Source organism: Oryzias melastigma, linkage group LG14, assembly GCF_002922805.2.
Source record: "Oryzias melastigma strain HK-1 linkage group LG14, ASM292280v2, whole genome shotgun sequence".
Classification (NCBI taxonomy): domain Eukaryota; kingdom Metazoa; phylum Chordata; class Actinopteri; order Beloniformes; family Adrianichthyidae; genus Oryzias; species Oryzias melastigma.
In genome coordinates, this window is record NC_050525.1 from 4,947,503 (window position 1) to 4,960,725 (window position 13,223).

At 40.6% G+C, this 13,223-nt stretch overlaps 1 protein-coding gene across 1 annotated transcript; it reads right to left on the reverse strand.

Moving 5' to 3' along the window:
* Positions 1 to 3,401: 3,401 nt before the first annotated feature.
* On the reverse strand, positions 3,402 to 4,054 carry LOC112138076 (histone H2A-like). The gene has a single exon (XM_024260646.2). The coding sequence runs from the start codon at positions 4,039 to 4,041 to the stop codon at positions 3,664 to 3,666; it is 378 nt and encodes a 125-aa protein (XP_024116414.1). The 5' UTR covers positions 4,042 to 4,054; the 3' UTR covers positions 3,402 to 3,663.
* Positions 4,055 to 13,223: the final 9,169 nt, after the last annotated feature.

Here is a 13,223-nt window from a genome sequence, read left to right on the forward strand (position 1 = left end):
AAATGTATTACTTACTCCTTTTTTAGACATGTCACAGCCTCCAAAGTGTTAATCCTGTGCAAGGGTCTGCAAAGAGTCACAGCTGAGCACCAAACCAAAGTAACTACAAGAACAGTGAAAGAGTTGGTGGATGCTCTCTGTGCATCCATGGACAGGAAGTTCCACAGAATTGAATACAATGCTGCTCTCTCTGAAACTACAATTCTTGATCCCAGATTCAAGAAGCTGGGCTTTAATGTGAACAGAGCAGTGGATGAAACTCTTCAGAGAATAACTGCAGCAGCAAGATCCTGCCAACCAACTCCACTGCCAGGGAACCAAGAGGGAGAAGAGGCAGAAGGACAGGAGCAACAAGCATCTGCTGTTTGGAGATTCTTCGAAGATCAAGCAAGTAGAGACATTATCAGGAGGAACCCCTTACCAGATGCAATTCTGGAAGTGAGGTCCTACATTGATGCGCCCCTTTGCCAAAGAAGTGCAGACCCACTGAGCTGGTGGGAGACCAAGGCTTCAGTTTATCCACGTCTTACCCAGGTGATGACACGAAGACTCTGCATTGTAGCAACATCAGTCCCCTCTGAGAGAATCTTCTCCAAAACAGGCCTTATAATATCTGAGAGAAGAAACAGAATCAGCTCCTTAAAGCTGAGGCATTTGGTATTTCTGAATGCCAACCTGAACTTGGACTAAAGACCTGGGTGTTAATTTTGTTTTGCTTTGCACTTTTTAATCTATATTTTTGTGTTGTGGTTTGCAGTGTTTTATATTGTTTTCAAGTTGAATTTGTTTATAAAGATGATTAAAAATTTGATATAACAGCTCTGTTGAATTGTAAATAGTTGCTTTTTGTATTTTATTATTTTTTATTTATTTTTCTGTTTATTTGAGTGAAATAAAACCATATTTACAAAAAAAAACAAGTTGTTTTTATCAGTAATTCATTTTGTGCACAATTTTATATAATTGTTGATAATAAATTACTTGGAGCAAAAAAACAACCTAAAGAGCCATAAGAGCCGGTTCTTTTTGGTGAGCCGATCCGAAAGAGCCGGCTCCCTTAAATTAGCCGGAATTCCCATCACTAATATGCAGTGGTCTACTGTAAAAATATTACAACTGGAAATGTCCACATTGTATTGTGTGACATGTTAATAAATGACAGGAATGCAGAAAAAGCAAGTCACGTCTCTTGTGTTTCTGTATATGTTCCAGTTTTGTCAGCCATCTATACAACTGTCTATGGGTGTCATCACCTGATAGGCAGAACACAGACTCGCCATCAAAGTTTCCCTGTAATCCTGGCGACACCCCCCTGCAGGTTACAAAGACACAGGTGCTGAAGGCTCTGAAGAAGGTGAACCCCCACAAGGCAGCAGGACCTGATGGAGTGCATCCCAGGGTCCTGAAAACCTGTGGAGAACAGCTAGCCGGGCTGTATGCTGAAATCTTCAACACGTCCCTCTCCCAGGCTGTAGTACCCACCATATTCAAGACCTCCACCATCATCCCAGTTCCCAAGAGACCCGACACATCCACCCTGAACGACTTCAGGCCGGTGGCACTAACATCGATCCCCATGAAGTGCCTAGAAAAATTAGTCCTAGGTCACATCAACAGCATGGTCCCAGAAACAATTGACCCCCTCCAATTTGTGTATCGCCCCTACCGATCAGTGGACGATGCAGTAGCAATAACGCTCCATCACACCCTGCACCACCTGGAGAGCAGCAGAGCATATGCCAGGATGCTCTTCCTGGATTACAGCTCTGCATTCAATACCATCCACCCAGGCAGACTGGTCGAGAAACTGGCAGACCTCAAAGTCCCCACCCCCACCTGCAACTGGATCCTGGACTTTCTAACCGACAGACCACAGGCGATGAGAATGGGAGCACGGCTGTCGGGTGAGCTCAGGGTCAGCACAGGAACCCCTCAGGGCTGCTGCCTCAGCCCCAAACTCTTCACTCTCTATACACATGATTGTGTCTCCAGCCAGGACGGGACTGTCATCATCAAATATGCGGATGACACAACCATCCTGGGGCTCATCAAATATGGAGACGAGTCAGCATACAGGTATCTGGTGGATGACGTTCTGGTCTACGGTGAGGAAAACGACCTCATACTAAACACTGACAAGACGGTGGAAATAATACTGGACTTCAGGAAAAATCCTCCCCCGCTGCAGCCTCTACTCATCAGAGGAACTGAAGTGGAGAGGACAGACACCCACAAATTCTTGGGACTGCAAGTCTCAGCTGACCTAAGCTGGACCACCAACACCAAAGCCGTGGTGAAAAAAGCACAGCAAAGGCTTTATTTCCTCAGGCTGCTCAGGAAGGCAGGACTGCAACAAAGGCCCCTCATCCAGGCCTACAGTGGGCTGATCGAGAGCGTCCTCACCGCAGGGATCACTGTGTGGTACGGAAACATCACACAGGCAGAGAGGAAAGCTCTGCAAAGAGTTATAAAAACTGCGGAGAGAATAACCAGGACAAAACTTCCTTCCATGGACTCCATCTCCGAGCAGCGTTGCAGACGAAGAGGAGAGGGAATCCTCAGAGACCCGCTCCACCCGGCTCACTCCCTGTTCAAACCCAAACGCTGCACATACAGCCTGAGACACAGAAGAGCGGACAGCATCATCACCCACAGAACCCGCTTCTTCAACAGCTTCTTCCCTGCTACAGTCAGACTGATGGCAAAAAAAACGATAACTGAAAATGTAACCAAAAAAAATAAAAAAAACTACCTCACTAAGACATTGATGTGAAATGTGCCTTCTTGAATTGATCAACGTGCAATATTTCAGACTCTTCAAATGGCTCTTTTTGTACTTTTATTACTCTATTTTTTATACTCTTTGTATTTTTGTTTATCATCCTATTGATGTAAATATTTCATAGTCTTGAAACTATTTAATCTTGTACTCCAGTCTTCAATCCAACAGTGACTCTGAGACTCTGACTCACTAATTCCAATATGCTCCAATGTACGTTGTTGCATACATGGCAAATAAAAGACCTTGAACCTTGAACCTGATACCTGGAAGACTGACATTGAGTTAATAAACATCTTTAATGTAGGTGATTGAGGCCCTACTCTACATATCCACTAAAAAAATGCAGTGTCCAGAGGTTTTCTTAGTGAACCATTGCACTGCTGGCTTCATCCTGAATGAAGATGATGCACATGTCTGGGCACAGCTTGCAAAAGGCAATTGTGATTCTCTGGCTCCTCTCTGGTATGTAAAAACTCAATCCCACTTTCAGCAATCTTTGCATCTAAAACATTCAGCTTGTTCAGAACATTACTTGTGTTTTCATCTTCTCCGGGTTCACCGTAAATTCAAAAGGTTCCAGCATTTTCATTAGATTCACTGACGGACGTGACGTAGCGAACTAGTTTGTTTATTCCATCTATGCAAATTGAGCTGTACAGCCTCCCAGCTGTGATTGGTTTAATTTTCGCAACACCATCACAGCTCAAAATTGCTGTAAGGATTGTTTTTTTCCCCACCCACACTTCCCCAATTTAGGTGCAGTCGTATTTAAAGAAACTAGACCCATTGATGTATAACCAGATATTAAAGAAGAACGTTGCTCTCAGACATTGTGTGGGCTCTGAGAAGAGCCGTTGGTTTTTGAATGAATATCCTGGTCTTTACTTGGCCTTCTCGGTCTTCTTGGGCAGCAGCACCGCCTGGATGTTGGGCAGCACGCCGCCCTGAGCGATGGTGACTCTCCCCAGCAGCTTGTTGAGCTCCTCGTCGTTGCGGACGGCCAGCTGCAGATGTCGGGGGATGATCCTGGTCTTCTTGTTGTCGCGGGCGGCGTTTCCGGCCAGCTCCAGGATCTCAGCGGTCAGATACTCGAGCACGGCGGCCAGATACACGGGAGCTCCGGCGCCCACTCGCTCCGCGTAGTTTCCCTTCCTCAGCAGCCTGTGGACCCGACCCACGGGGAACTGAAGCCCGGCCCGAGAAGAGCGGCTCTTTGCCTTCGCTCTGGCTTTGCCGCCTGTTTTCCCGCGTCCTGACATGTTTCTGCTTCGTTTCGATTGGTCACAGTGAGACTGAAAGTCCAACTCGGCTACTAGCGTTTATATGAGGCGGCAGCTTCTTTTTCATTGGTCAAACAAGGTGTAGACACCGCTGTCCAATCACTGAACAGGCTCCTTTCATTACTGCTTGTTTGACATTTCAAAATAAAAGCACAGTTTCCGGATAAACTTCACAGTACAATACAGTATGGGATATGAATGTTTTATAGTAAGTTGTTAATATTTGTTGCATAAAAGTAGTTTAAAGTATTACTAATATATTGTAAGTAATATTTTATCTTTTACATGCCCAGTTCCTTGTGTATAGCAACACACTTACTGCCCACAATGCAGCCTTTCAGAGCAGCAAACTCGCATTGAGAAGAATGACACAGTGGACCCTTTTCACGTGACGTCAGACAAAATGGCGATACTGTCAGTGTGAATAGTAACTTTCAGTTTACAGATCTAGACCGACCCCCAACACTGGCAGGCGGAACGTGAAGCCAACCAGGAAGTAACAAAACGTTGCAGTACCGGCACTGACCAGAGAGGCTGGTGCTTAGAGTGAGCAAATTCCCATAGACTCCCATGTTAAAATCCTCATTTTCAGCCCTCTAATAAACCCTTTTAATGCCTGGCGCTTGAAGTTTTTATTTCATCAGAAGCATATTTGATCCATGACAACTCTAAGGGGAGTGAATTTTTTTCTAAGTTTGTAGATTTTTTTTAAAATCGGCCTTTATTTTCACTTAATGAGGGGGCGTGACCTTTTGATTGACAGATGACAATCACATGGTTTTCTTTTAGCTTCTGCCTGCCAGCTCGTGCCTCCCATGGTGGTGCCTCCCGAATGTTTAGCTTGTTTAGCTTTAGCATCTAGTTCGTTTGTGCTCCTAATTAGTTAGATCGTCCAAGATGCCTCTCTGTTGTGCTCTAAACTGCTCTAACACACTCTCTGGGAGTCCCGTGTTATCTTTTTCGGTCAGTACAAAAAAAAAAATGCTTTTATATTTCCATGTATTAATTTAAAAAAATACGATCATTTAATAATTTACTCTAAATTATTCAAGGTTTACATTTTTTCTACATTTTTTCCTGAAATTACTTAATGTGATTTGATGTTAAATATCTAAAATATTCTCATTATTTTCATTTATATTTAATATAGCAAGATCACGATGTGTCCTACTAGCTGGGTAGCTAGGTCTATTCATTGACTCCTGTCGATTTGATGCTCAAATCAAATTTTACTTATATTTGTCTTTAGTCATGAAGTATATTAACATAAAACTGTCAAAACAGTATTTAACATTTATTGAAATCAAATATGTGCCGCTCTGGTGCTGTCTGATATGACAAAGGCTTGAGCCCGACAGATCCCCGTGGCTGGGCGGCGGCAGTTGAGGGTTGCCCCACCGTTTTTAAATCTCGAGCATAGACTTAATATATAATCTCCACTTTTTTCTATTTTGCGGAGACGACCTCTGGATTTTATATACTGTTAATGAAGCACCCTTTTGTTGCTTCAATGAGTAAAAGTTACAACATCATTAAAATGTTACTGATTTGACTATTAATAAATCAATAGAAATATTAATAGACAGCACATTATCAGTGACTGCCAAGAATAGCCTTCTCTTCAAATATGTTTTTCATCTATAACCTGCATGTATGAAAATGCAAAGTTGACAACACACTTTTTCTGGTGCACAAAAAATATGCATTGTAGTAATATCTATAGTATTATCAATTGCTATAACTATTTTCCCAGGCATGTGAGCTCCTGTTATATGGATGAAGTTTTGGTTTGAAATACCGTTATCAGCTTAACTATAAAACCAAATTGATGGATCTTGAGAGCTGTGCTGCAGTATTTTTATCCTTGAGAATGACATCAACCTAGTTCTTATTTTGGATTTTTGTAAAATCCATGATTTTAAACACTATCTAAAACATTACTTTTGTGGCATGCTTATAGAAAGGAAAGTATAAATATAAATTTCAATAATTTTCTATGCTGGAGGGCTGCACGGTGGCGCAGTGGTCAGCGCTCTTGCCTCACAGCGAGAAGGCCCCGGTTCGACTCCCGGCTGGGACCTTTCTGTGTGGAGTTTGCATGTTCTCCCCGTGCATGCGTGGGTTTTCACCGGGGACTCCAGCTTCCTCCCACCATCCAAAAACATGCTTCATAGGTTAATTGGTGACTCTAAATTGCCCCTAGGTGTGCATGTGTGTGATTGAGGCCCTGAGACAGACTGGCGACCTGTCCAGGGTGGACCCCGCCTTCGCCCTTCCACCCCTGCGACCCCGAAGGGGTAGAGGCGGTCAGGAAGATGAATGAATTCTATGCTGGTCGCACGTAAATACGTGTGAATAACATCAGCCTATAAAAAATGTTTTTATTATTGCTGTAAACTGCATTCTTAATCACCTAAAATGAAATTGAATTATTACAATTTATGATATATTTAAATTTTTTGTTTATCTTTAGTGACAAGAGATTTAAGCTTTCACAAACAACTTCTGGTCAATTTTCCTTTTAGAGACACGGAAAGACTGGACCAGTGGGTGCGTAACATGAGAAGGCAGAATTGGACCCCCACCAGGTTTTCTCGTGTGTGCAGCAACCATGACTCCAGGGTAAATGATTTAAATAAACCCTTAAATGTACACAAAAAAGGGTCAACGTCATTTTGTAAATTACCATGCTATTAACTTACATAAAACAAAATGATTAAACATATGAAAAAAAATAATAATAATGTAATGTGATTCAAACTTTTGCTTTTCTTCCACAGGGAAGAAAATGCCTCAAAGACACCGCTGTTCCAACTTTTTTTTGTTTTTCTTTTCCTGGTGTGGTAAGATCACAGAAACCTGTTCATGAATGTGTTCCGGCAGCTGATCAGTGTTGCAGTGATTCATGACACAGAAGTTCAGCACATTGCATCTGATGAGGTCATTGTTACTCCAATATCATTGACTGCAAATGTTCCTAGCTCCACAGAGTCAAATAGCTCTGTTGAAAAGATAACCTGTGTGAATGTCAGGAGGACTCATTAGCATGTCACTCATACGCTTCTACTCACCTGACCAGCAGCTCACAGAGTGATCACAAGTACACTGTTTCTAAGTCACCTAGAACATTAAAAAGGAAAACTTTGGCATTAGAGAATAAACTTTGTTCTATGCATAAAAGGCTGAGGCTGAAGTTCCAGCAGACAAGAAGAATTAAGAAAAGAGTCATTTCTTTAAAAATTGTTTTGGATGACCTTCACAAGAAATGTCTTATATCATCAGAATGTGCTTCTCTTCTGGATTGTCTTGATGACATACCCAAAGAAATTCTGCAGAGGACTCAGAAAAAAACATTTTTTTTTCTGAAAACATGAAGCAGTTTGCTTCAACTCTGAACTTTTATTCTCCAAAGGCCTATGACTATGCCAGGGAGACATTTCATTTGGCTTTACCACATCCTCAGACCATACGTCGGTGGTACAGCAGCATTTCTGCAGATCCAGGATTTACTGTTGCGTCTTTCACTGCCCTCAAAAGCCATGTAGATGAAAGAAAGCATGCTGGTAAGGATACAGTATGTTCATTAATGATGGACGAAATGTATATCCATAAAGAGACCGAATTTGGGGGGGATCAAATTCATGGCTACGTGGACATAGGTGTCGGTGAGGTGGAGAATGTTATTGTGCTCATGGTAGTTGCAATCAACGGGTCATGGAAGATCCCCATTGCATACTTTCTGATCAACAGCATGAATGGCGTAGAAAGAACAAACATCATTCGAGAAAACTTAACTGCAGTTGGAGTGCGAGCCATCTCACTTACATGTGATGGACTTCTCAGAATATGTCCATGATTAAAGAGCTTGGTGCAAAGTTGGACATCTTAAACATGAAGTCCTACTTTTTGCACCCAGAAGATCCAATTCAAAAAGTGCTTGTGCTTTTGGATCCATGTCACATGCTCAAGCTCCTTCGAAATGCTTTTTCTACAGCGGAAACTTTGGCAACAGAAGATGGTCAGTTAATCCAGTGGAAATACATTGGAGCGCTCCACAGTCTTCAGGAGAAGGAGGGCTTAGTTCTCAGCAATAAGCTAAAACTTGCTCACCTTAACTGGAGAAGTCAAAAAATGAAAGTTCGTCTGGCACCACAAATCTTCAGCCGCAGTGTAGCAGATGCACTTGAGTATTGTGAGAGAGAGCTGAAGTATTCCCAGTTTCAAGGAAGCGGAGCCACTGTCAAGTTCTTACGCACAATTGATGCGGCTTTTGATGTCCTGAACAGTCGAAATCCTCTGGGTAAAGGATACAAAGCTCCCATCAAGCCTGTAAATAAAGACAGTGCTGTGCGTGCCTTGGAATAAACTGTATCTCTTCTCAGTGGGCTTAAGATCAAACAGAAGGACAACACATTTGTGCTCATGCATACCACTCAGAAAAGAACACTGATATATGGTTTCATTGCTTGTTGTAAAAGTGTGATGGCAATTTATGATGACTTGGTAGAGCCTCCTGGAGCTCCATGCCGTTATCTTCTCACATACAAGCTGAGTCAAGATCATCTGGAGCTTTTCTTCTCTGCAGTCGGAGCAAGTGGGGGCTTCAACAACAACCCCAATGTAAGACAATTCCGAGCAGCTTACAAGCGTCTCCTTGTCAGACACCAGGTCAAAAGTGCGACTGGAAATTGTCTTCTTCGCGATGACACGACCATTCTTGACTCAACACCGGCATCTGTTGGCATTGCTCGCAGAGTGGACTTGGAGCCAGTGGAAGAACTCTCCTGCTTTGAAGACTTTTTCTAACATCCCTCATGTCGATACTTTGTCTGAATTTAAAGAAGCAGCTATTTCATACATTGCAGGCTTCATTTCAAGGAGAATGAAAGAGAAGATAAACTGCATGTGTTGTTCACAAGCATTGATCACTGACAGCTCGGTTCATTCTTTTTTAACTTTAAAGAACAGAGGGGGCCTCTTCAAACCATCACCAGACATAATAGCTGTTTCCCAAGCAACAGAAAGGGTCTTCCAGCGGCTGCTGCATTGTAATGGAGGTAAATCTCCACATGGAAGAGGTGTGATTCCATCAGTTGTTATCCAGGTTCTTCAAGAATCATGTGAAAAAAAATCTCTTCTCACAGCTGCAGAGTCACATGTTCGACATGTGTGCAGAAGCTAACCATATTCATGTTCTGGTAAAGATGGCCTCTACGTGGTATTGCAAGATTAGATTAAACCACATAGCAAAACTAGAGACTGAAAAAGTAAAGGCTGGACAAGTTGTTCGCAGAAAGCTCACAAAATTCATTTTTAAGGTGAATAAAAAAACTGAGCAGTTGCAATGTTTTGTGTTTTTTTTTTTCCTTATACATGTTTGGTTTGTCATTGTGTAGTTATGTTTATTTTTATTTGTGTATTTCTTTACGCTAAAATTAAGTGTCATGTTAGTCTAAAACTTTCTCTTTTTTAATGTTGTAAATCCAAAAACATGCACTGTTCAGCCAAGCTAATCTGCAACTTTGAAGGTCTTACCTCGAGCCTGCATGAATGGGGCATAGGAAACTTCCAATAACAGCTTTTAAGCCTTTAAAGCACAAAAGTAGTCCTGCTTACTGCAAATGTCTGATATTTGTATCACAGTACCACCAAAATCTCTAAATACAAAGTAAGACTGTCACACAGGATATCCAGATTGTTTAAAAGTAAACCGAGAAGACACACAAAAAACCTTCAGAGTCAACACCAACAGGACATGAAGACTTTTTTGTGATCTCCTTATTCTTAAAAACAACTACTTTGACTCTGTGCTATGCTAAATAGTTAAGAAAGGCGACAGCTGAATGATTGCTGCCTCTGTGTTAAGTAAAAAATTGTCATGAGCTGTAAATGTTATCAATTCTGTTTAACTACTTTAGTTGTATTTGATCTGTTTCTCTCGTAGTAGGTTCACTGACAGCTCAATGTTTGTTTATGATGTTGAAGATCCATTGGTAAGTACATGTTGCAGTTTATTGTGCTTTTATTAAAAACATAATTATTGAAAATGAAATTGTTCATTCTACCAAAAAAAAAAGAATGTTTTTGAATTATTTATTATTATTTATTAATAATTTTCAATTCAGTCACAATTCATCTCGTTAAAATTGTTGTTATAAGGATTGTATTATATTTTTGTATTAGTTCATTATATCCTAATTTTTGTTTAAGAATTACTTACGAGTTTATGGGTAACATTTAAGTTTTAACAAATGTGTACATGTTTATTTTTTTCAATGTTTTTTCTCCTTTATTGTCTTGTGTTTTTTAGTTTTACATGTTTGTCTCGTTTTATATGTTCCCACTCTTGGCCTGCACCTTGATGTGGTGAGTGGGCTTATTAACCAAGAAAGGCCTAATGTATCTTTTTTTAAAGTACACAAATGTCTGTGAAATTTGCAGATGACTTCTGCTCAAGTTTGTGATTCAATAGAAACAGTATTTACCATTTTTGAGTTAAGGCCTGTCAGGCCTTGACAGTTCCTGCCTCTTTGCTGCCCTCTCCGCTTTCTTTTTGGTGTTTTCCCTGGTTCTGTTGCTCACCTTCTCCCCATCTCTCCTCCACAGGTGTCCAGCATGAGGCAGGGCATCCTGGCACACCTGGAAATCATCACCCCTGCAGAATTTATGACCAGTTCCTCCAGCTTTTCCCTCTCAGTCTGCTAATCTCAAGTGGTATTGAGCCCACATCCATCTGAGTCTGTGTCCCTGGCCTGTTGCGCTTATCCTTATCAAATCATTCTGTTCTCTGTCTTTAGTCTGTGCTGGCCTGGAACCATTCAGCTTGTCCTGACCTCGTCCTCTCCTGGACTCCCTACACCTGAACCTCTTCCTCCTCTTGGACTTGAACCTGCTTCTTCATCAAAATAAACTATTGTCATTACATCACCCATCTATCTATTTCCTTCTGACTATGACAAAGTTCTATTTTTTGTTGATTAACATCACTGTCTTATATGCAAAAAAAGGAAAAAAAAGGAACGTTTTTTGTGAACAATGTCATGGGTATAACATCACCTATGACAACCCTGCATTTTTTTGAGAGAGTAAGCACTTAATAAATGATCTTAAAGAGGACATTTTTACCCACTGGAAATTCCAGTAAGAATTTCAGTGGGTAGAAATGTGTTCTTTAAGAAAATAAGTCAAGTTCCTTTAAAAATCATCATTCCTACTAGGTGAGAAATGAACTCCGTCTTTCAAAAATAGACCAGAGCTGTCATATTTGATGCTACGATTATCAATAAAAAAGTTGTTTAAATTTGAAATAAATGTAGACATGACATTGTTCACAGACCTTCTAGCCTTCTCCATTTTTGCTGGATGAGCACAACTTCTCCACTTCACCCTCTGTGGAATTAAAAAAAAAAAACAATTTGTGTGTTGGCATGAACATCATGCAGCTGCTGGATGTCTTCTTTCATCATGGTAACCAGTTCCAACTCCTGACTTGGCCCATGCCATTCCCCCCACAGTGAATGATGAGAAGGTCATGAGCCCCTCTTCCTTGTAGAATCATTCTGTGTGGAGTTTGCACATCCTGTCCAGGGTAAACCCTGCCTTCGCCCGTCAGTAGCCGGGTTAGGCTCCGGCACCCCCGCGACCCCGAAAGGGAAGAAGCGGTCAGGAAAATGAATGAATGAATGAACTACAGAATCAATTCATTTCGTTTTTTTTTTATTTTATTTTTTTTTTAATAGAAGAGATTGTAGTGTTTCAATATATATATATATATATTTTTACATCAAGTATGGATCATTCCTAATTGATGACTTAGACAAAGGGGAGGAACATGACGTGGGGACCCATATACTTGCAGATGATCCTTTTTCAGCATGTTTTTTTTAATACTTGATATGTAGTGTCTTAGCAATTACATTCTGTAAAAAAAATATATTGATATATATTATCTATATAAATATCTATCATCAACCAGTAGGGAAATAGACATTGTTAACATTTTAAAAATGTTCCAGGAGAAGCATTTTACAAACAACCAATCAGGTATCCACAGTGATCCTTCGAAGGAGAAAATTACTTGACAGTGGCATCAAAGCCATGAAAAGAGCAACATTCATCTGGACTCCGCACATTGAATTTGTTGGAGAAGAAACAGATGACATGGGTGGGCCACAAAGAGAGTTCTTCAGGTCAGGAGTGTTATACATGGCCCTACCATACATAGTGTGAGCGTCAGATGCAAATGTTTCTGTCAAGTAATTAAGCAAAATCTTGCATCTCTTCTGCTTTATTACAGATATTTAATGAACGAGGTACATGCATTAATGGGCAGTTTTGAGGGGAAGCCTGAACAGGTTTTCCCCAATATATGACCAAGCACCTTCAGAAAATCATTAATATTTCCTTTGTGGAAATCTTTCTGGTTGGTCGATTGTTCATTGAGGCCCATTTATAAAATGATCCATAGTTAATAATATTAGTCTTGATTATTTTATAGTGTTTTTTTGCACTCTGACTACCAAAGATCATGTATGCATCAAAAACTGCTGTTCAATATCAACGTTCCTTCATATCCATGATCTTTTTGAGAAGGAGGAATGAGTACAGGGAAAAAAACAGTGTGGCTAAATGAGATTGGAAGATTCAAAGGATCAACCTAGGATGCCTTTGGGACAGAGGAGGACATTATCACCTGTTGACAGGAATTCCTTTACCGTAAAGAAGTTGTACACAAAAGAGTTACACAGAGGGCCTGAAGACTACATTCATCCGTGCAGGTTAAGTGTTGTCTCCACTGTGTTTTAAGGATGCCATTTATTGGGAATAAAAATAAATATTGTACATTTCTTCTTTATAATGTTTAAAATTAATATATATATATATATATATATATATATATATTATACAATGCAATATTTATCAAACATAAAAGCATTGGTTGGCACATTTCTGTGAAATGACGAAATATTCATGCGTGTCACCCTAAAGCCCTCTTAATCCACTGAAGGCTGCTGCTCTTCAGCTGGATCAGCCCAAAAAGTTAAGATACAGCGTACAACAGCTGGATGCCAAAAAATAACTCTGGGTTTTATGTATTGTGTTTTTGAATCTATTAATTTTCCGCCTAGGTTCATATACTTTTGCAAATTAAATAGTGAGCT